The following is a 22,311-nucleotide window of genomic DNA, read 5'->3' as shown; positions in this document are numbered from 1 at the left end:
AGCGTGTGAGATGAGTGCAATTGTGCGGTAGTTTGAGCATTCTTTGGCATTGCCGTTCTTTGGGATTGGAATGAAAACTGACCTTTTCCTTGGCTTAGTATCTCAAAATTTTAAATGTGAACTGTTGCTGACTTTGTCTTGATTTTTCCTTTTGATTTTTACTCTACCATGACAATTCGTCACTCCCTTAATTGTAGGTACACAGTTTTAAACGTGGTCCATTAGAGAAGGGAATGGCAAACCATTTCAGTATTCTTGCCTTGGGAACTCCATTAGAAGTATGAAAAGGGAAGAAGATAGGACACTGAAAGAGGAAATCCCCAGGTCGTTAGGTGCCTAGTATGCTACTGGAGATCAGTGGAGAAATAACTCCAGAAAGAATGAAGGGACGGAGCCAAAGCAAAAACAACACCCAGTTGTGGATGTGACTGGTGATGGAAGTAAAGTCCGATGCTGTAAAGAGCAATACTGCATAGGTCCCTGAATCAAGGCAAATTGGAAGTGGTCAAACAGGTGATGGCAAGCATGAATGTTGACATTTTACGAATCAGAGGACTAAAATGGACCGGAATGGGTGAATTTAACTCAGATGACCATTGTATCTACTACTGTGGGCAAGAATCCCTTAGAATAAATGGAGTAGCCCTCATAGTCAACAAAAAGAGTCCAAAATGCAGTACTTGGATGCAATCTCAAGAACGACAGAATGATCTCTGTTCGTTTCCAAGGCAAACCACTCAATATCACAGTAATCCAAGTCTATGCCCTGGCCAGTAATGCTGAAGAAGCTGAAGTTGAATGGTTTTTTGAAGACCTATAAGACCTTCTAGAACTAACAGCCAAAAAAGATGTCCTTTTCATTATAGGGGACTGGATTGCAAAAGTAGGAAGTCAAGAAATAACTGGAGTAACGGGCAAATTTGGCTTTGGAGTACAGAATGAAGCAGGGCAAAGGCTAACAGAGTTTTGCCAAGTGAACACACTGGTCATAGCAAACACCCTCTTCCAACAACACAAGAGAGTACTCTGCACATGGACATCATCACCAGATAGTCAACACCAAAATCAGATCGATTACATTCTTTGCAGCCAAAGAAGGAGAAGCTCTATACAGTCGGCAAAAACAAGACTGGGAGCTGACTGTGGCTCAGGTCATAAACTCCTTATTGCCAAATTCAGACTTAAATTGAAGAAAGTGGGGAAAACCACTAGACCATTCAGGTATGACCTAAATCAAATCCCTTACAATTACACAGTGGAAGTGACAAATAGATTCAAAGGATTAGATCTGATAGAGTGTTTGAAGAGCTATGGACAGACATTTGTGACACTGTACAGGAGGCAGTGATCAAGGCCATCCCCAAGAAAAAGAAATGGAAAAAGGGACATGAGTTTGAGCAAGCTCTGGGAGTGGATGATGGACAGGGAGGCCTGGCATGCTGCAGTCTATGGGGCTGCAAAGAGTTGTACACAACTGAGCAACTGAACTGAACTGAAGTTTTAAATATCCTTCAAAGTGCTATATTCCAAACTTTACTAGTTTACTTTGATGATTTTCCATACACACACACATTTATCGTATTAACAGTGTGAAGAGGGAGAGCTAAGAAAGGAGAATATTTCTATGGCATGTTACATGCAGTATTTTCAGATCAGTTCAATCAATCTATGGAATCAATTTAGCTGTTCTCCTTTCCCTTTTTTTAAAATTAATTATTTTAATTGTCTCCTTTCCTTTTCTGAAATAAACTGCTAAGCTACTTATTATGATATAAAATAAGAGATTTAGGTCTACTAAAAATTCATTCTCCTGGTTTAAGTTAATTTCCAGTCTAGGCTTGGGGATATTATTAATTATCACCTGAACCCTTGTATAGCATTTCCTACTTCAAAATGTAGGAAAACAAACCATGTCAAGCGTAACTGGAGAATCTGATTAAAAGATAAAAGTTATTACAAAGATGATAAAGATACCCATTCAGTTCAGTTCAGTTCAGGCGCTCAGTCATGTCCAACTCTTTGTGACCCCATGAATCACAGCCCGTCAGGCCTCCCTGTTCATCACCAACTCCTGGAGTTTACCCAAACTCATGTGCATCAAGTTGGTGATGCCATCCAGCCATCTCATCCTCTGTTGTCCCCTTCTCCTCCTGCCCCTAAACCCTCCTATCAGCAGGGTCTTTTCCAGTGAGTCAACTCTTTGCGTGAGGTGGCCAAAGTACTGGAGAGTTAGCCTCATCATCAGTCCTTCCAATGAACATCCAGGACTGGTCTCCTTTAGGATAGTCTTGTTGGATCTCCTTGCAGTCCAAGGGACTCTCAAGAGTCTTCTCCAGCACCACAGTTCAAAAGCATCAATTCTTCGGTGCTCAGCTTTCTTCACAGTCCAACTCTCACATCCATACATGACTACTGGAAAAACCATAGCCTTGACTAGACAGACCTTTGTTGGCAAAGTAATATCTCTGCTTTTCAATATGCTATCTAGGTTGGTCATAACTTTCCTTCCAAGGAGTAAGCGTCTTTTAATTGAATGGCTGCAGTCACCATCTGCAGTGATTTTGGAGGTCCCCCCCCAAAATCTGACACTGTTTCCACTGTTTCCCCATCTGTTTCCCACGAAGTGCTGGGACCAGATGCCATGATCTTAGTTTTCTGAATGTTGAGCTTTAAGCCAACATTTTCCCTCTCCTGTTTCACTTTCATCAACAGGCTTTTTAGTTCCTCTTCACTTTCTGCCTTAAGGGTGGTGTCATCTGCATTTCTGAGGTTATTGATATTTCTCCCGGCAATCTTGATTTCAGCTCATGCTTCTTCCAGTCCAGCGTTTCTCATGATGTACTCTGCATAGAAGTTAAATAAGCAGGGTGATAATATACAGCCTTGACATACTCCTTTTCCTATTTGGAACCAGTCTATTGTTCCATGTCCAGTTCTAACTGTTGCTTCCTGACCGGCCTATACATTTCTCAAGAGGCAGGTCAGGTGTTCTGGTATTCCCATCCTTTTCAGAATTTGAAGCAGGACAAAGGTTAATAGAGTTTTGCCAAGAGAATGCACTGGTCATAGCAAACACCCTCTTCCAACAACACAAGAGAAGACTCTACACATGGACATCACCAGATGCTCAACACCGAAATCAGATTGATTATATTCTTTGCAGCCAAAGATGGAGAAGCTCTATACAGTCAACAAAAACAAGACCAGCAGCTGACTGTGGCTCAGATCATAAACTCCTTGTTGCCAAATTTAGACTTAAATTGAATAAAGTAGGGAAAACCATTAGACCACTCAGGTATGACCTAAATCAAATCCCTTATGATTATACAGCGGAAGTGAGAAATAGATTTAAGGGCCTAGATCTGATAGACAGTGTGCCTCATGAACTATGGACGGAGGTTCGTGACATTGTACAGGAGACAGGGATCAAGAGCATCCCCATGGAAAAGATACCCATTAGCATCTTGTAATATAGAATTATTACACTCCAAGTCTAATTGTTTATACTGCTTAATATTTTATCTGGAAAACAAGTTGATGGATAATCCCTGTAGATAGTGCTAGGGGAGAAATGATATCAGGACATTCCAACATGTGTCCTGTAAATAGCTTTTAAAATATGATACATGCAAAACCAAACCAACCACCCACCCATTCCAGTAGGCCTTGAATATCTCAGAATAACTTTATGCAAAATCATCTTTAAGAGGAATCACTGGAATTATTCTGATTTTTTAGGGGCTGTGCTAGAGGAGACAGTCAAGAGAAGAGACTACTGATTTTGAAAAATAGAAGAATAAGAAATTGTTACTTTAGTATGTTGGTCTAGCTTAAAAATACATTTATGGCTATTTACTGTAATTTTATTTTCTGACCACACTTAATGGGATCTTAGTTCCCTGACCAGGGATCAGATCTGTGCCCCCTGCATTGGAAGTGCAGTCTTAACCACTGGGTCCCCAGGGAAATCTCATATTGCTATTTATTACAGAGAAGTAATGTAACTTCTTAGAAACTCCAGCGGCTAGGGAAACAGAAGAATCTGGGCTACACAAATCATGTGCTAATTCCTATCGGCCAGATCTTTATTTGGACACCATGTGTTCATCTATTCACCAGATGTTTATTAAGAACCTGCTATGTGTCAATCAAGATGCCAGGTGCTGTGGACACAACAGCAGACAAAAATAAGCATGGCCTCTGCCATTAAGAAGCTTACAGGTTAGCTGCAAAAGGACAGTAATCATATACCCTTCAAACATGAATGTAAAAATGCAACTGTCAGCGCATGCACTACATCCTGCTAAGAGGTCCCTAGGAGAAAGGGCAACTGCGACCCAGTCAAGGAAGATGCTCTTGTGAAGATAATAGCTGAAATCTAAAGGATATTATCCAGGCTAGTAGTTCTCAGTGGGATTGGTGGTGACAGAGGCAGTTTACTACTTGTCAGGGAACATGTGACAATGTCTGGTGACATTTTTGATTGTCACAACTGGGAGATACTAGTGGCATCTAGTGAGTAGAGGACAAGGACGCAGCTAAATACCTTACAACGCACAGGGCAGTCCCAACAACAAAAAATTATCTGGCCTAACATGTCAATAGTGTCAAGGTTGAGAAACCCTGAACAGGGCAAAGGGAAAACACAAGCAAAGACCAGCTGTGGGAGACTCAAGCAGAGAAAACTACAGGGGACAGATCATTCAGGGCTACAGAGACCATGGTAAGGAGTTTTAGCTTTACCTTAAGAATGAAGGGGAAAAACAACAAGATCCTACTGCCTAGCACAGAGGAACTAGATGAATATCCTGTGATAAACCATAATGGAAAATACAATGTCAATCAAGTATACTTCAATTAAAAAAAAAATTTTTTTTTAAATGAAGGGGAAAACAAATGAAGGCTTTCAAGAAAAGGGAGAACCAGGGAGTGAAGACAGTGGTGGTGACAAGGTCAGACATGATTTTTAAAAGGTTACTAACTGCAGTATGGCAGATAGACTGGAAGGAAATGAAACTGGCTGTGTGTGTTTGAGATAGGTAGCTAACAATGCAACTTCTTAGAAACAGAAGGTACTAGTTTCTGGGGAAACAGAAGGTACTAGTGGTGAGGATGTAGAAGTAGCTGGAAAACTTCCTTCTGTAAGCGTTCAGTATGAAAAGAGGAGAAAGAATGAACGTCCTGTGTGGCATGCACAGTCATTCCCACAACGTGTGGGTTTGTGCGGTAGTCCTGTATGTTCTTCAGAATTCTCTCAAGGTGGCACAATAATCTCTAGGAAGGGATGAAGTGTCATCTTCATAGTTCAAAAGAGGGACAAGAATATTCCTTCTTTCTTTTTGAATTTAACATATTATGACTTAAAAACCACTTTATAAGTAAGAATTCTGGCAACAAAAAACTGGAGTAATTAAAATTTAATTTATAAAACATAATCTATATTTCTAATCAGAAGTATAGGAAGTAATAAAATCAATGGTTGACTCCATATTCTCAAGAATATGTTTTTCCTCAATTGCTATATTAATACCTAAGTAGAAATTTTTAAGAACTATTTTATCATAGAACATACTATACACAGAAAAGAGTAAATAATATACAAGGAATGGTCCAAAGAATAATAAAACTAATATTCATGAACTCACTATCAAGTGGCAATTTTTCAATAGCAAAATTTTTCATTAAGGTATTTTTTAATAAAAGGTTTTAGGATAAAGATTTGTATTAAACTACATAAATGGCACTTCAATTTACACTTTTTAAAGACAATTTAACACTTTCCCACTACCCACCATAGGACATTTATGCTATTAAATGAAAAGAAAACCTCTCACTCACAAACACTGAATTTAAAAAAAAAAATCATATATTGAAAAAAAAGGACTCATTTACTATCTGGCAGGATTCACATTCAAGTTGACATTAATTTGATTAACCAAATAGTCCTTTCCATACTGTTTTATCAAAGTAAAGTCCAAAAATTTGTGACACTGTCATTTAAAGGATATGTTAAAACTGCTGTTACTCATTTAGACATATAAATAAAAGCTTCGGATAGCCTTTTAAAACGGCCTAATTTTTCTCTAATGAAGTAATAGATTCGTAACACATATTCTGATATCTTACCAAGCCTTACTTGATGAAATATTAATATTTTATGTAGGATTATAACATGAAATACAACTGTGTATCTGGCATCCAATTTCGGCTGAAAGTCATAGCACTGTACCAAAGCACAGCTAAACTTTTTTTTTTTTTTAATATATATATATTTTTTTTATTTTTACGATATACACACGTCTTGTACTAAAGAGAATTTCATACTTCTTTGGAGAAGCAAGTCTCAAATGCAAAGCTTCTTTTAAATCAAGAATTATATGACTTGATACATGTTTGGCTCAGAACTAAACAGGATAATCTGAGCTTCATCACTCCCTACTGTAAAAGGTTTATCTTCAATTTAACTAATAATGGGGCAAAAGATTTTTCCTACTCAAAAAATAAAGAGCTATCACAAAAATTCTATACCAATAATTCTTTTCTATACCTCTCCTCTCATTCAAACCATGATGATGTTATTAGTCCTTAGAGAATTACTCACCCAATGAAAGCCACCATCTGCTCCACTATGTGTTTGCTGAATGTTACGATAACGAAGATTTTCTGTAAAGAAAATGCCGGTTAAAATAAATATTTCTCTTATCATCAAGAAAACCAATTTAAACTCACAATTCTGATAACAGTCTAAAAAGGTAACCATGCTGCTGCTGCTGCTGCTGCTAACTGCAATTTAAAAAGCTCTTAAAACACAAAACCAAACACCATCTGACAAATGCTACCTACTTTGTATTTTAAAGATGTTTTTCCTTAAGCACAGTTCTCATCTTGCCAGGATACATGACCATGTCTGAGGGAAAAATGTGAGTCATGAAACCCAAGGCTTCCACATGTTCTGTGTCTTAGAATGGTGTATGCAACTGAAGCCATGGGTTCCCGTATGGCCTCCATCACTGAAATTAAAGCTGATCAGTTTGATGACAGGTGTCCGGGCTAAATCTAATCCAGAGGATCTTCCATATCCTTTATGGAAAGTTTTTACAAAATAACTTGCAATCTTGAGGAAGAATAAGAGCTAGACAAATTAAGCTCCCTGACTTCAGACTACACTGCAAAGATACAGTAATCAAGAAGGTATGGTACTGCAACAAAAACAGAAATACAGATCAATGGAAGAGGACAGAAAGACCAGAGACAAACCTCACACACCTAGGTCACCTTGTCCTTAACAAAGAAGAAAGAATATACAATGGACAACAGAGCTTCTTCAATAGATGGTGCTGGGAAGACTGGACAGCTACAGGTAAAAGGATGAAATTAGAATACTTCCTAACACCATACAGAAAATAAACTAAAAGTGGATTAAAGAGCTAAATATAAGGCCAGATACTAAAACTCTTAGAGGAAAACAGGCAGAACACTCTGACATAAATGGCAGCAAGATCCTTCTTGACCTCCTAGGGTAATGAAAACAAAATTAAACAAATGGGACCTAATTCAACTTAAAAAGCTCTTGCACAGCAAAGGAAACCATAAACAAGACAAAAAGACAACTCTCAGAAAAGGAGAAAATATTTGCAAAGGAAGCAACTGACAAAGGATTAATCTCCAAAATATACAAGCTCATGCAGCTCAATGTCAAAAACACAAACAACCCAATAAAAAAATGGGCGGGAGACCTAAACAAACATTTCTCCAAAGAAGACATACAGATGACCAATAAATACCTGAAAAGATGCTCAACACTGCTCATTATTACAGAAATGCAAATTGAACTACAATGAGGTATCACTCCACACTTGTCAGAATGGCCACTGACAAAAAAAATCTACAAACAATAAATAAATGCTGGAGAGGATGGAGAGAAAAGGGAACCCTCTTGCACGGTTGGTGGAAATGTAAATTAATACAACCACTATGGAGAACAGTATAGAGGTTTCTCAAAAAACTAAAAATAAAATTAGCAAATGACCCAGTAATCCCACTACAGGGCATATAAACTGAGAAAACCATAATTCAAAGAGACACATGTACCCCAATGCTCACTGCAGCACTATTTACAATTGCCAGGACATGGAATCAACCTAAATGCCCATCAACAGATGAATGGATAAACAGGATATGGTATATATATACAATGGATTACTACTCAGCCAACAGATATAGTATATTAATGCACATCTGTGGTGTCTAGAAAAATGGTACTGATGAACCTATCTGCAGGGCGGGAACAGAGACACAGATGTAGAGAAGAGACCTGTGGGCACACCAAGCAGCAGGAGCGGGCGGGGTGAACTGAGAGAGAAGCACTGACGTGTACACACTCCCCCGTAACACAGATAGCTAGGGGGAGGCTGCTGCACAGCACAGCGAGCTCAGCTCTGCGCTCTGTGACGACCTAGAGGAGTGGGGCAGGGAGGTGGGCGGGGAGGAGGCTCAAGAGGGAGGCGATACATGTATTCTTATGGCTGATTTGCGCTGCTGTACAGCAGAAACTAACACAACATTGTAAAGCAATTATACGCCAACTAAAAAAGTATCATTGAAAGTTTTATTCTCAGATCCTGAATAAGCTTGGATTTTCAGGCTGAGAGTACAAGCAAAGATATCAACAAGTTTTGGGGAATCTTTATCAGATCTGGGTAATTTTCTGTTTGGTGTTACTGAGGTATTCTTCATTAATTAAGATACTGATACCTTACTTAACTCATAAAGAAAGATGCCTTTAGGCTTACAGGTAGCAAATATTTTCAACTCGGCAAATATTACAAAAAGTACTTACTATGGATAATGTAAGCATTAATAAGACTTTCATGGAACACAAAGATGGGAAGAATACTTCTTTAATATGCTGAAGAAATTTACAAATTTTCCGATATACATTATAAAGACGATTAAGTACAAAAAATAATACATATAAGGATAAACTGTAAAGGCCTCAGCAGTAAAAACAATGTATTACAGAAGTTCACAGAAAGAAAGAAAAGGTCACATAAGCACGACTAATTTGAGATTCTAGAAAATGATATTAAAATTTAGCTAAAGGACTGATAATAATTCTCTGAATTGTTGTTGTTGAGGTTTGGTCACTAAGTGATGTCTGGCTCTTTTGCTACCCCGTGAACTGTAGCCTGCCAGGCTCTCTGTCCACGGGATTTCCCAGGTGGGACTACTTAGAGTAGGTTGCCATTTCCTTCTCCAGGGGATCTTCCTGAGCCAGAGATCAAACCCACATCTCCTGCATTGGCAGGTGGATTCTCTACCACTGAGTCACCTGGGAAGTCCAATTCTCTGAATTAATATGAGTAACTCTAAATTCTTTTAATGCCTAAAAACAAACTCTCCAGTACTTTGTTACTGTGCATTAAATAATAACTATAGTCTATATAACTAAATGGGAGGGAAGTGAAATTAACATCATGTTAGCCATCTACTGTGCACCTCAGTAAAGTGGTTAATTCAGACTAAAGCTTGTTACTTCAGGTAGAAGATTAATCAGGCAATGATATTTTCTTCATCAATGTCCTAGGGTTAACAAAGACACTGACAGATGCACAGATGGATATGTGAGAAAGAAATAAGGCTAGAAAAATAAGTTCATAGTCCTTTTCGGTATTTGTTTAGGTATCTATTGGGTTTCGCTGGTGGCTCACCTGGTAAAGAATCCTCCTGCAATGTAGCAGACCTGGGTTTGATCCCTGGGTTAGGAAGATCCCCTGGAGAAGGGAACAGCTACCCACTCCAGGACTCTGGCCTGGAGAATTCCATGGACTGTATAGTCCAGGGGTCACAAAGAGTTGGACACAACTGAGCAACTTTCACTTCACTTAGGTATCTATTAATGTGAAAAAGATATTTCTTATCTTATGAAAAAATTAAGCACATATAGATATCAAACAGTTACAAGACGGATGATGATTTATAAACAATCCTATACAAATGGTCTATGAAGATTATGAAGCTAATAAGACTGTAGATCATTTATGAGAAAAGCATTAATATATTAAGTATCCATACTAAATTAAGTATCCATACTAAAAGCCAGTTACTCAGAGCTATAGATCTTTCACTAAAAACCAGAGCTAATGATTTGCCTGTCAGTGACTGCACCACGTGCTTTCCCTACCATCATTTCCTAACATTCAAAATAAGCCAATGCCAGGATAATTGCACAATTTCATTTCTTGAAAACAAAACAAGACTTTCTTTTTATATATAACAGTTTGAAAATTCACTGTGCTGGGCAAGACACTTAAGAACAAATGTCTCAGAACATTTAAGAACATATGTCTCAGAATCATCTGAATGGGGATTCTACCAAAAAAAAAAAAAAGGCACGGATCCCCAGAGAGCCCAATCAACCATGTGTACAAAGAAAATAAGGGTAGAGTAGAAAAAAAAAAAAGATATGAGTGTAGGGAACTAATGGCGCCAAGAGAACAAAGAAGAAACTATACATCTGCAAAAGAAGATTCCTCCAGATTCTGGAAAGAAGAATCATAGGCTGAATCATATATTAAATATTTACTGAGTGCTAACTACATGCCAGATGCTATTCTAGGCACTAGAATACCTCGGAGAGCCAAGAAACAAAAAACTGTCCTCACGGAGCTTATATTTCAGTATGTGTGCATTTGGTGGTAGGGAGAAAGCTGAGAGGCAATAAATAATACACATGGTAAGTAAATTATACGGTACATGAAATATTATATAAGCATGTTGACTTCTTCCTTTCTTCATCATTTAGGAGAAGGGAAATATTTCTAAGGGACTGTATACAGGCACAGGAATTGAACTGGTCCAGTAGAAAGAGAACCCCTTAATTAACATTAGGTGGGTTGATTTCTTTTTAAGGGATGTTTAACAGATAGCAAGATATAAATAAAAGTAACAGTATATATCAAGGGAAGTTTAAACTGAGGAAAAAAGAGAAGAGGACCAGAAGAGTTTACTATCAGGTTACAGAAAAGTCTGTGTGTAGTGTGTCTGCCCTATTGTTTCAGAAATCCTTGTGATGTTTATATTACTCACTAGTACTGCTAACCCAAGGAGTGAGAAATGTTTGTGGCCCTGAGCCACATCTGGATGCACATCAAGTGGCCTGCCTGTAGAAGGTACGTCTGTCTGATACAACGGAACACAACAAACATATCCCGTGCTCTCAGTTTAGTGAAGGAACTCAGATTTTTTTCCTTGCAGAAACACAGATGGATTTAGCATTCTTTCTGTGCTTCCACATAGATACAGGGAATGAATGAGCTTTGACTTTAGAGTTTGGTTTGAATTCTAGGCCCTCCCGTCTATGAAATGTGGATAATAACCACATCGCAGGATTGTTCTGAGATAACCAATGCAAACTGCTTGGCATAGGTCCTGACAAATAACAGGCCTTAAACATTTCAGTTTTTGTGATCATATAAATAAATTACAGTAAGGCAATGCGAAAGAGTGGAAAGAACAATGAAGTTGAAGCCAAAAGACTCAGGTTCAAATTCCAGCTGTTACTTACTCTTTTAGGCAACTATCGCCTACTTCCTTCTCTAAGTTTGATAATTACAAAATGGGAGTAATAATTTCTCTGTCCCAGGATTATAAGAATTAAATCAGATGGCATACATTAAGTACTTTAAAGTGTGAAGCACTATATTAAAAAATTAAGCATTACTATCATAACTTGAAAAAAACACTGAGAATGTTAAAAACTCTATAACTATAGGGTACTTGCAGCATAATATATTTTACCATATTTTATAGAAAGTATAATTCATAAAGCAGAATATATAAAGTTTATGGATTCCTAGAGAAGTTGCTACTATAAAGGGAATGAAAAGAATCTGTTATCGTTTCTTAAGTATTAACACTCTCAAAGGACTTCAAAAAGCAAAATGATTTTATTATTAGAAAAATCCTATCACAGTATTTGAAATCTTTACCAAATAACTAGCATTCCAGTATTTAAAAACCCATTGTCTTGAACAACACACTTACTTAATATAAGTAGGAGAAACTATATTCCTTGAAGGAGAAAAAGTCTTGAAATTTTAAGTGATTATCATGGCAGGATTAGAAGACAAGCTCAATAAACTCACCCTAAACACCAAAATCTAGTATTAGAAACTGGGCAGGCAGAAGCAGCGCAAGTTTTCCTTTTTTAAAAAATAATAATAATTTATTTATCTGTTTGGCTGCCTCGGGTCTTAGCTGTGGCACATGGGATCTTCATCGTGGTGCAGAAACTCTCTAGTTGCAGTGTGTAGGCTTACTTGCCCCCCGACCGGGGACTGAACCTGCTCCCCCTGCATGGACAGGAGGATTCTTGACCTTCAAGTCTTCCTTTTTATTCCTCTCTTGTAAGAACTGGAGGTAGAGAGGTGGTGAGTAGAAACTTGGGGGACAGACGTCCTTTCAGTTATTATGGAATCAGAGCAGGGTTGAAGACATTACTCACTGTTCCTCTGGTGAATGCTTCCTTGCAAGCCTCATTAATTAAGACAATCTTTTCCATGTTAACTCTATTTTATTCCAGTAGGATTTGCCTTTTATACTACTCCTATCAACTCATATCAAAGTCTTAGAAGCATATATTCATCTCCTCTTATTTAAGTCCTTGGTCTCTTTTTCTCTGCTCTAGCACACACGCACACCCACACTGCCTCCAACCCCACACAACCCCACACCCTTATCCTAAAGATTATGTTAAGAGTGGCGTTGAGACTAGCAGATTCTCACTTCTCTAACCAAAACCCACATCTCTTCGTCTCCTCAGGACCCACTTTCTTCTCCATTCTCCACACTAACACCTGGCTGGTATTTTGTAAAGGATACTGGTGCCTTGAGAGGAAGTGTTATATATAGAATATGTGAAAGAAAAGTAGAATTAATGAAAGAGAATACTTCCTCAGCTCATGATCAGTTTTTGTTTGGTAAACATCTTGGATTAAAAGTTTCAGAAGGCAAAAGTAAAATAAAGATAGAGAGAAAGGAAGGGACAAAAGAAAAAAGAAGGAAAGAAATAAAACAAGGAAGAAAGAGGGGAATAATTTTCCAACAGAAGAAGGGAAAACTGCCCCAGTTCAGTAATCTTCAGTGATGTTCTGTGTCTGAATACCAATGCACCAAGAAGCAGAACTCAAAATCCTAACAATTTGTCTTGGAAAGAGCAAGGGGAATATGTTTTCAGTGCCTTTTAATGGGTTCATCATCATTGAGCAGGGAGTCAAAGGGTATAATTACCTGGATATGCATTTTAATTATTGCTTTTCCAATCAGGGTTGCACCAAAGAAAGTCCAAAAAGGTACAAGAAAGTGTCCACATGTTATTCCAGCCAGATCAAACAAAGGATTTGGAATCTATTCAAAAAAGAAAAAGTAAAATGAAACGTCCATATAGAATCCAAAAACAGCTTAATTTTACTACCTACAGGTGTGTGGAATTATGCATTAATCCTTGTCTACCACTGCAAAGAGAGGTATGGATTCCCTGATCAGTGCTAGACTGTCTGGAATTTAATCCCATTCGGTAGATACTTGACCATTTGACAGCAGTGAGGTATAAATGAAGAAAAAGCCTCAAGATTATTTCAGTAGTTATTAGGGTCCTAAAATCTTTGGCTTGAAATAAGGTTATCTAGAAAGTGCTCCACTCTATAGAAAACATTCTTGTAAATTCACAAATACATTTACAGGTGGGATATGCTTTCATTTTTCAACATTAAAAAATTAATTATTTGTATTTTACTGTATGACAGTCCAAGGCCACAGGGCCATGTGATTTATTCTAGGAAAAAATCAAGTGTGGAAACACAGAGCACAGATACAGATGTTGTGAATACTCAGTCCCAGACAAAGAAGTGATTCACAACAAATACTTTTCCTGAATATTCCCACATTTCAAGAATGCGAAAAGATAATTTCATGCAAAAATGCAAAGAAACCACAAGCTGTTTCTGAGCACTTCATCCATTCTTCTCCCAAAGAAGGACTCTTGTCCTTGTGTCTGTTGGTGGAACCATTTATAAGCTAATTAATTTATATAACTTCATGTTTGCACTTCCAAGGAAAAGTCCAGTTGTTTAAAAGATATTTGTCACGTATTTTTTTTAAAAACAATGCCATAACTAACTCAGAATTCAAGTATTCTTTTCTTAATAATACTCAAATTCAATAATACAATTTTTCTTATCCAAATTTAAATGCTTTCTGTAATTTCATGTCTTACAACCATTTAATAATTGTATCACTTCCACATCCTTATAACCGTCATTTCTTTTATTTCCTCATATGACTCTCACAACTCTATGAATTAAAATTTTAATAGATTCCCTTTATTATCAGGCTTAACCTCATACTGAAATGGAAATTAAAGTATACAAGATATGCAAATCAGAGTGGATAAAAATTAGAAGTTGTATGTTGGATACTCTCAGAAGAGAATAATCAATGTTTGTTATTACAAAGGCATGTTATTTACTTTTTTTCAATTGTTAACCTAATACACAGAAAGGAAGATTAGAATAAAAAGAACTATTATGTAGCTTTGAGACTTTCCCTCAGCTAGCTTTGTTTATCTTAGTTTAAATGTTAACAACAAAATTACTAATTAATAAACTTCTCCTTACCTTACTCTTTACTTACTTCACCTTAAATCAAGTATATATATTTTTAATACTTTAATATATATATTAATTTCCTAGAGGGTCAGATCTATCAATTTATGTTAAAAATTGACTATTCCTAGTCAAAAATAAAGAAGACTGGCCAGCACAGAAAGTGGAATTTTAGCAGGGAAGATACAGGTATAGGTGAATGCCAAAGAACAAATACTTTTTGCTTCAATAAATCGAAGGTACTTGTATTTTCCCCAGGAATGAGGAAAGCTAACTCTTACTGAATTGTTATGTGCTTTTCTAGGATTTTTACATCAACTCAATTTCCAAAACAATGTTGTATGATATGACATCCATTTTATAGATGAGAAAAGTGAGACAGACAGGTCAAGCAATTTGTTCGTTATCAGTGGCGGCACAGCAGGCTTTCCACCCAAGCAACACGGCTCCCACACTATTCTCTTAGCTTCTAAACTAAAGACATTATCACCGTTTAGGCCTCTCAGCTTAATCCTATACTGCTGGGTTTCCACAGTACCTTTCACTTAGCACCCTCTCCCTCACTAGATTTCAGGATCCTTGAGAAAAGGAAATACAGCTTTCACTTCTTCGTCCAAGCACTCGGGTTGATTCAAAGCTGATGAATCCTCATGGGATCGCAAAGAGTCAGACACGACTGAGCGATTGAACTGACTAAATTCTCATATCAGTAATGAGTGTCTTGATGCCCTATTTTAAAACTTAGAAATGTGAAAGTCGCTTAGTCGTGTCTGACTCTTTTGACCCCATGGACTATACAGCCCATGGAATTCTTCAGGCCAGAACACTGGCGTGGGTAGACTTTCCCTTCTCCAGCGGATTTTCCCAACCCAGGGGAAGACCCCTGGGATCGAGCCCAGGTCTCCCTCACTACAGGCGGATTCTTTACCAGCTGAGCCACAAGGGAAGCCCAAGAATACTGAAGTGGGTAGCCTATCCCTTCTCCAGAGGATCTTCCCAACCCAGGAATTGAACTGGGGTCTCCTGCATTACAGGTGGATTCTTTACCAAGTGAGCCATCAGGGAAGTCCCAAAATTAGAAAACTAGGGCTCAAAGAGAGTAAACTGACTGAAATTACATAGCTAGGAGGAAAATCTGGTTTAAGAACCTAAGTAAGCCTGACTCCAAAACCAGTTCTCCTCTCACTGCATCACACTACAACATACCTAAACACTGCTCAAATATTTGTCAATATTATGATAAAGAGCTTCTCCAATAAAAAGAAAAGTTAGATGATGAAAATTTCAAGTACTGCCAGGGTTAAAAGACAGTACCAGAGGCATGTGTATATTTTAGACTGTCTCTAGAATGTTGATTGCTTGCTGCTGCTCTTCGGTTGCTATCATGCCTGGCTCTTTGCAACCCCATAGAGGTAGCGTGCCAGGCTCCTTTGCGTTGCCCTCCACTGTCGCCTGGAGTTTGCTCAAATTTACGTCCATCGAGTGAGTGATGCTATCTAACCATCTCATCCTCTGCCGCTCCCTTCTCCCTTTGCCTTCAAGCTTTCCCAGCATCAGGGTCTTTTCCAGTGACTCGGCTCTTCACATGAGGTGACCAAAGTATTGGGGCTTCAGCAACAGTCCTTCCGATGAATATTCACGGTTGATTTACTGTAAATTTTGGCACCAAATGTCTTTCCTTTTTGGGTATGTACTTTGCTATGGTGGGAACGAGGGTACTCAGATATATTCATATATTCATATTCATATACATAATGGGTAAAGAAACTATGTGCCAGCAGGTAATAATCTTCTGAGTTTTACTTATAGTTGCAACTTTTATCACATTAACTAGGTGCATCTAGTTATTCTGGCCAAATCTACCACTGAACTATCAAGAATTATGTACAAACTACCAAAGAAAATTTAGATCAAAATGCTTCGTTTCAAATATAACTGTTTCTATTATATTAGAAAAGGACCAAGATAAACATCAACTCAACAAGGATTGTCAATTTCACAAATTTGCAATTTGAGAAATTAAGTTTTGTTTTTTTTTTAAGTTTCTTGTGTGAGACACAAATAGTTTGACACAAATAGTTTCTTAGTTCACTGTGGCCACAGATGCCCTTAATCTTGCCACAGATGTTTCAACTACCAAGCTAGGTATTACAGTCACTTAAGGAGGTTTTATATGAATTCTTCCTTATAACTATATGCCTGAGGCTTTGGAAAAGGAGTACCTATCTCCAACTCTGAAAAGAATGAAGTCATTGTTATTTGTTTAAATGCACTTCATTATATATTCTTTATGGGAGGGATCGATTTTGTCTCTTTTTTCTTACTGAATCAAGCCATTTAGGTTTGAAGTCATCATGGCAGGATGAAATGCTTACAAGTCAGTAAATAAGATAGAAAGCTAACCAACAGAAAACAGCTCATTTGATGAGTAAGATGAATGATTAATAAAATTACATACTCATTAAAAGTGGTAACTTTTAAAAAATTCATACACTTTAAAAACAAATTGAATCAAAATATAAATCCACCGTTTAAGTACAATTTACTTACTGAAGCACAGGCCAAAATTCCAAAAAATCCAACCTTCTGTACTAGATTTTGAACTGCCAGTTTAGCCCGGGAGGCGAAATCCTGTATAAAAACGAGGATATCAAAACATTAATGATCCCCTCAGTTGTCTATTTTATACACAGTTTCAATAGTGTATATGTGTCAATCCCAAACTCCCAATTCCTCCAAAAGAAGGGTATATATGCATATGTATGCCTGATTTATTTTCCTGAGCAGTAGCACCTAACACAACTGTGTAATTTATTCCAATAAAAATTAACTAAAAAAAAATTAATGAAAAGTAGCAGAAGGAAAGATGGCTCTTTACAGTTTATAATATTAAATGTCTAATAATTTGAAAGCAGTGACTCATTTAATAAGATGATATTTAAAAAAATCACGGCAGGTTGCACTGAAAAACATGTGAATAAAATCTTCATAAAACATTAACTACACAACCTTAAAGATAAGCTTATAATACATTTCAAGAATAAGCCAAGACACTGTTAGTGCATTTTTTTGGTTCTCTTTGGATTATCTAGAGATGAACAAAATGTTATAAACCAACCATAAACCAACCCATTTTTTTTTTTGGAAATGCTAGTTTACTACTTTGTCATTCCTTTAATAATTCACAAGACTTACTCCCTGATTAACATCAGGGTAGGAAATCAAAGAATTTTCCAAGACAGAAAATGAAGACACCTCTACTGATCACTAGCCATAAGATGGAAAAAAACAGTTATGTGGCAGTAACTTAGCATTCATTACCCCCAAAACGAATAACGTCCTATACTGCAAAGTTTGTGCTAGAAATAAAAATGGTTTTCACAAACATCTTACTGAAAAGGCTCAAGCCTTTCAGTAATCCTAGGGTGCAAGTAGAGCAGATTCTTCAGACTCTAAAATCAGTGCTCTTCTTATTTCACCATGTCATCTCCCAGACTGAAATATACATTTGGCTGGCATGTCCATGTTAAAACTATATTTATTTATTTTTTCTCAATAATCTTAAAGAATATTCATAATATAAATGATAGACGATTCCTTCATAGAATAGGAATAGGGTTTAAAGCATTTGTGGATTCCGACTTAAAAAAACAAACACACCAAAACCACTTTAACCCAAAATATTATGTTGAACAGTTCTATCAAATTACCACAACAGTGAACACTGAAATTTAAAAAAAAAAAAGGGAAGACCTTCCTCCTACTTACTTGTTGAGGACGGTGAGAAAGTCAAACCAATTAAAGCAATAATATATATTTTTAAAGACGTTAGCAGTTAATACAAATACTTTCAAGTTCAAACATACAGACTCTCAAAGCTAATCATTAAATTCTACAATGTAATTTTGTAATTTTACAACTTATTTTCAAAGACAATGCTTCTTTTCAGATTAGGCTTACTATTTCAGTAAATAAACTGTTTCAGATTTAATATTTTTAAACAACTGAATTACCATAGCAAAGAGTTCTTTGTATTAAAAAAAAAATTTCTAACTGAAGATTTAATTTCTTCTTAAAATTAACATTTATTGCATTAAATGTGAAACACTGATTTTATTGATTTAAAAACTGTTTAGGGATATATAATGAAATCAGTTTTCCTACTAACATTTAAAACAAATTACACTTCTATGTTTTCAATAACTTACATAATTCACAAATTACTAAATTTGTAATTCATAAAAGCACTAAATAAAAACTGGCCATAATTAATAGAAATGTTTTGAGTTTTACATATACCAAAGAATACTATTAGATTATAATGAGTTATAAAATTTTAATTACTATAGCCCAAGTGTTAAAAATATAAATTCAGGAAAATGTCTTTCTTTACAGCTCTTAATATCTTCATAGCAAATCTACTTTAGTGAAAGATGGTATTCACCTGTGAAGAAAAAGTAAAACAGAGAAAACAAAAACTATACAAATTTTATTTTAAAAACAACAAAAGTTTTTATAAAGCTATCTTCCAAGTTAGATTAATATAGGAACATTTTTCTACCACAGAATTTATGCAATCCTCAATATATAAAGTTACAAAAAATTCATTTTTTGTGTAAAATGGTGTAGACAAGATCAACAAAGCATTGAATTTGAAAGGTTTGTTGTCCTGTTTCCCTTTATCTTAAATTCAAGGCTTTAGAATTTTGCATTTATGTAAAGCAAGTGACTATGATAGTGCCATTATTTTAAACATGTTATTTTTCTACTACAGAGACACACATACATACATTTAAATTAGAAAACAGGTATGATTATATTAGTTGGTTACATAGAGGAGAAAATATTTAACATTATGCAGATCAGCTAACATACAAAATAATACAGACAGGTAAGCCTTCATAAGTTCAAGAAATCATGTTTTAAAAAACATTCTGAAAGTAAGGAGCTGTTTTATCCCTTGACATAATTTCTTTACTCATCCAAAATGAGACAAAAACAACGGAAAAGAGACTCCCTGTTCTTTTGGATGCCTGGGTGCTCATCATCAATTATCCTTAAGAGCACTTCAAGAATCTTTATTTGAAGGAAAACAGTCACTCTACCCAAATCAGTGAAATAGAAAGCTCTCTTTACTCTCTCTCTTTCTTCTTTTTCAAATTAACTTTTAGCTGGCATGTCTCACAAAGAAAATAAGTTAAGTGCCTTTTTAATAGGGAGCTTCACTTTTTAAAAAGCCTGAAAGTCATCTACTGAAAACAGATTTCATAAATCTTATTATGTGTTACACACACACACACACACACACACACACACACACACAGAATGACCATGCTACTTTCAGTTCCTATTAATTTATTTTCCATGTCTTTCACAATATTCTCGGAATTAAAATTATATTTATATGTTAAATAACCCAGAAAAATTTATTTAAATTAAACTAATAAGTCTGCACAGTTACTTTCATTACAAGAAACCAACAGCAGGAGTATGCAGCTCGAGGCAGAATTTTGTTTTTCCTTGCCAGAATAATGAAAACAAACTCAAGGAAGCATTATACTGGTATCTGTACCAAATCTGAAATATTTTACAATGGTAAATTAACTCATGTTTAGATTTCATAAACATAACTGTATTTTGTTGCTTTTAAACTTATTTCACTTTTAAAGTCATATTCAAAACTTACTGGTATAGCTTTAAAGGCTCTGTTAACATATTTATTAAAAACATCATTTTTAAATTGTCTAAAATGTTCTACACATTAAATGCAGTTATGTTTTTGTTTGCTGCTCTGCAATTTTAAAAGTTTTTATTTTTAAACAACTTCAATACTTTATCATTTGCATAATCTGATAGCTTTCTAATGATGTAAAAGTAACATTTTCTATGCATTAAAATATTTCAACTTGTGTTCTTTTAAAGAGAGAGAAATGTACTGTAGAAAAAATATTAGAATATAAACCCAACTTACACACACACATTCAGCAAAAAAACCCTCTTTCACTAATGTTTAAAAGAACAGTTTCAAACAAAATTTGCTATTCGGTTTAGGCCATCAGATAAAATAAACTAGTCAAGAAAAAATGTGTACCATAATAAACAATCATTTAAAGGAAAAGTTTAACAAGTCAACATGTTAGGTTTGCAACATTAAAGTTAAATATCAAAGGAAATTAATACTTCATTTTAGTCTTTTTTCTTGTGTTTGTGGGAACAGTGTAGCAAGCTCAATTTGATTACTTCCTCAATTGTCATTCTTCATAAAAAAAAATATGTACAACTAAAACCAAATTCCTTTTAACAGTTTCATTTCTCTGGACTCACATTTCACAACGTTTATGTATTTCACAATTTTAGTGCCCAAGAGATCAGAGTTTCATCCTCTAACTCTACCTAAATAAGTAGTATGCATTCACAGTTAGTAATCATAGATCACGTTCTACTTTTTAGAAGTAAATAAACAAAATACAAGTAAATAAAATTATCTTTCCCACTCCCACTGACAGCGATTATCATGCTTCTGAAAGTAAGAATGAGAGACATTAGGAACATTTTTCCAATGATTACTAGGAACATTTTTCCAATGATTACAGAAGACAAGACGAAGAGAAAGTACAATAAGTACTTAACTACTGAGATTTCAAGGATTAATAAAGAAAAGCAGACAATGCTTTCCAGTACGAATATTTCTGTACTACTTTTGTTTCATATTTTTTCCTAAGAAATATTTATGAAGATAAGAGAAACTATATAGCCAATTATAATTAGATTGCAAAATACTAACTTTTGAAGAGGTTCACTTAGATTTAAATATTTGCAATAATATTTATCTTCAAGTGGTAACAGTAAACCTTTTCACACTCATGATAAGGGATCACATTAAATTCTAAGATTTCCTTAAAAGCAACAGAAAATCTCTAACATGTTAAACGACTGCAATATTACTAGAGATAAATATGTATTTGGTTAACAGCTTATGTTACTTTGAGCTGATCTATCACCATCAATGTGAGGTAACTGGTCAGCAGTTTTATAAATCAACGGCTTTTTAATATATTATATGTTAAAATTTCTGCTGAGTTAATGCTCTTCTTGGGTGTGACACTGAATTGGCTCCATAGTCCATATTAAAATTCACAGAGCAACTGCTTCAATAATAATTTCTTGTTATAAGAGGAATTTGTATTAAAATAAACTGCATTTGTGAAGTTCTTTTGGCATATAAAAATGACTTGCTAATTTCTGTGTTCTACTCAAATATATTGTACCATGTTATTATTCTGTATTAACCAGAAATGGAGTTAAGACAGTAATAATGACTTAATACTGTAAGTTGTTTTAGCATCATGGACAATCATTCTGAAATATTAACTTGTTAAGATACTAATAACCATGTAATTAAGTATTTTCTACAATGAAATAATATTACATGTGGTAAACAACATAATTAATGGGTATAATTAATTATCATCTTCACAGAAATTAGAATGAAACACAACTCATAATTTTAAAACCTTTCTCCTCTTAAAACAGAATAAAATGTTTGTTAACTGCAATTTTCTACCTGTTATCAGGACTCCGTCTGAGCTCTCTCACATACAGATATGAATCATTAATTTATTAAATGCAAAGTGAACTTTTCACTTTA

General features: G+C 35.6%; 1 protein-coding gene across 4 annotated transcripts in view; it reads right to left on the bottom strand.

Moving 5' to 3' along the window:
- Positions 1 to 22,311, bottom strand: part of VMP1 (vacuole membrane protein 1) — a 124,695-nt gene that overhangs the window by 15,050 nt on the left and 87,334 nt on the right. For 3 of the 4 annotated variants that reach the window (XM_052657922.1, XM_052657920.1, XM_052657921.1), the window contains exons 8-10: positions 17,214 to 17,294; positions 13,291 to 13,407; positions 6,602 to 6,663 (exon numbers count right to left, since the gene is read on the bottom strand). In XM_052657922.1, coding sequence (XP_052513882.1) covers positions 6,602 to 6,663; positions 13,291 to 13,407; positions 17,214 to 17,294 — 260 coding nt within the window. The remainder of the gene's footprint in view (positions 1 to 6,601; positions 6,664 to 13,290; positions 13,408 to 17,213; positions 17,295 to 22,311) is intronic. The other variant, XM_052657924.1, reaches the window with a different exon arrangement.

This window comes from Budorcas taxicolor, chromosome 19 (assembly GCF_023091745.1).
Source record: "Budorcas taxicolor isolate Tak-1 chromosome 19, Takin1.1, whole genome shotgun sequence".
Taxonomy (NCBI): domain Eukaryota; kingdom Metazoa; phylum Chordata; class Mammalia; order Artiodactyla; family Bovidae; genus Budorcas; species Budorcas taxicolor.
The sequence above is the reverse complement of the archived record's forward strand: the minus strand, read 5'-3'. Positions and strand labels throughout refer to the sequence as shown.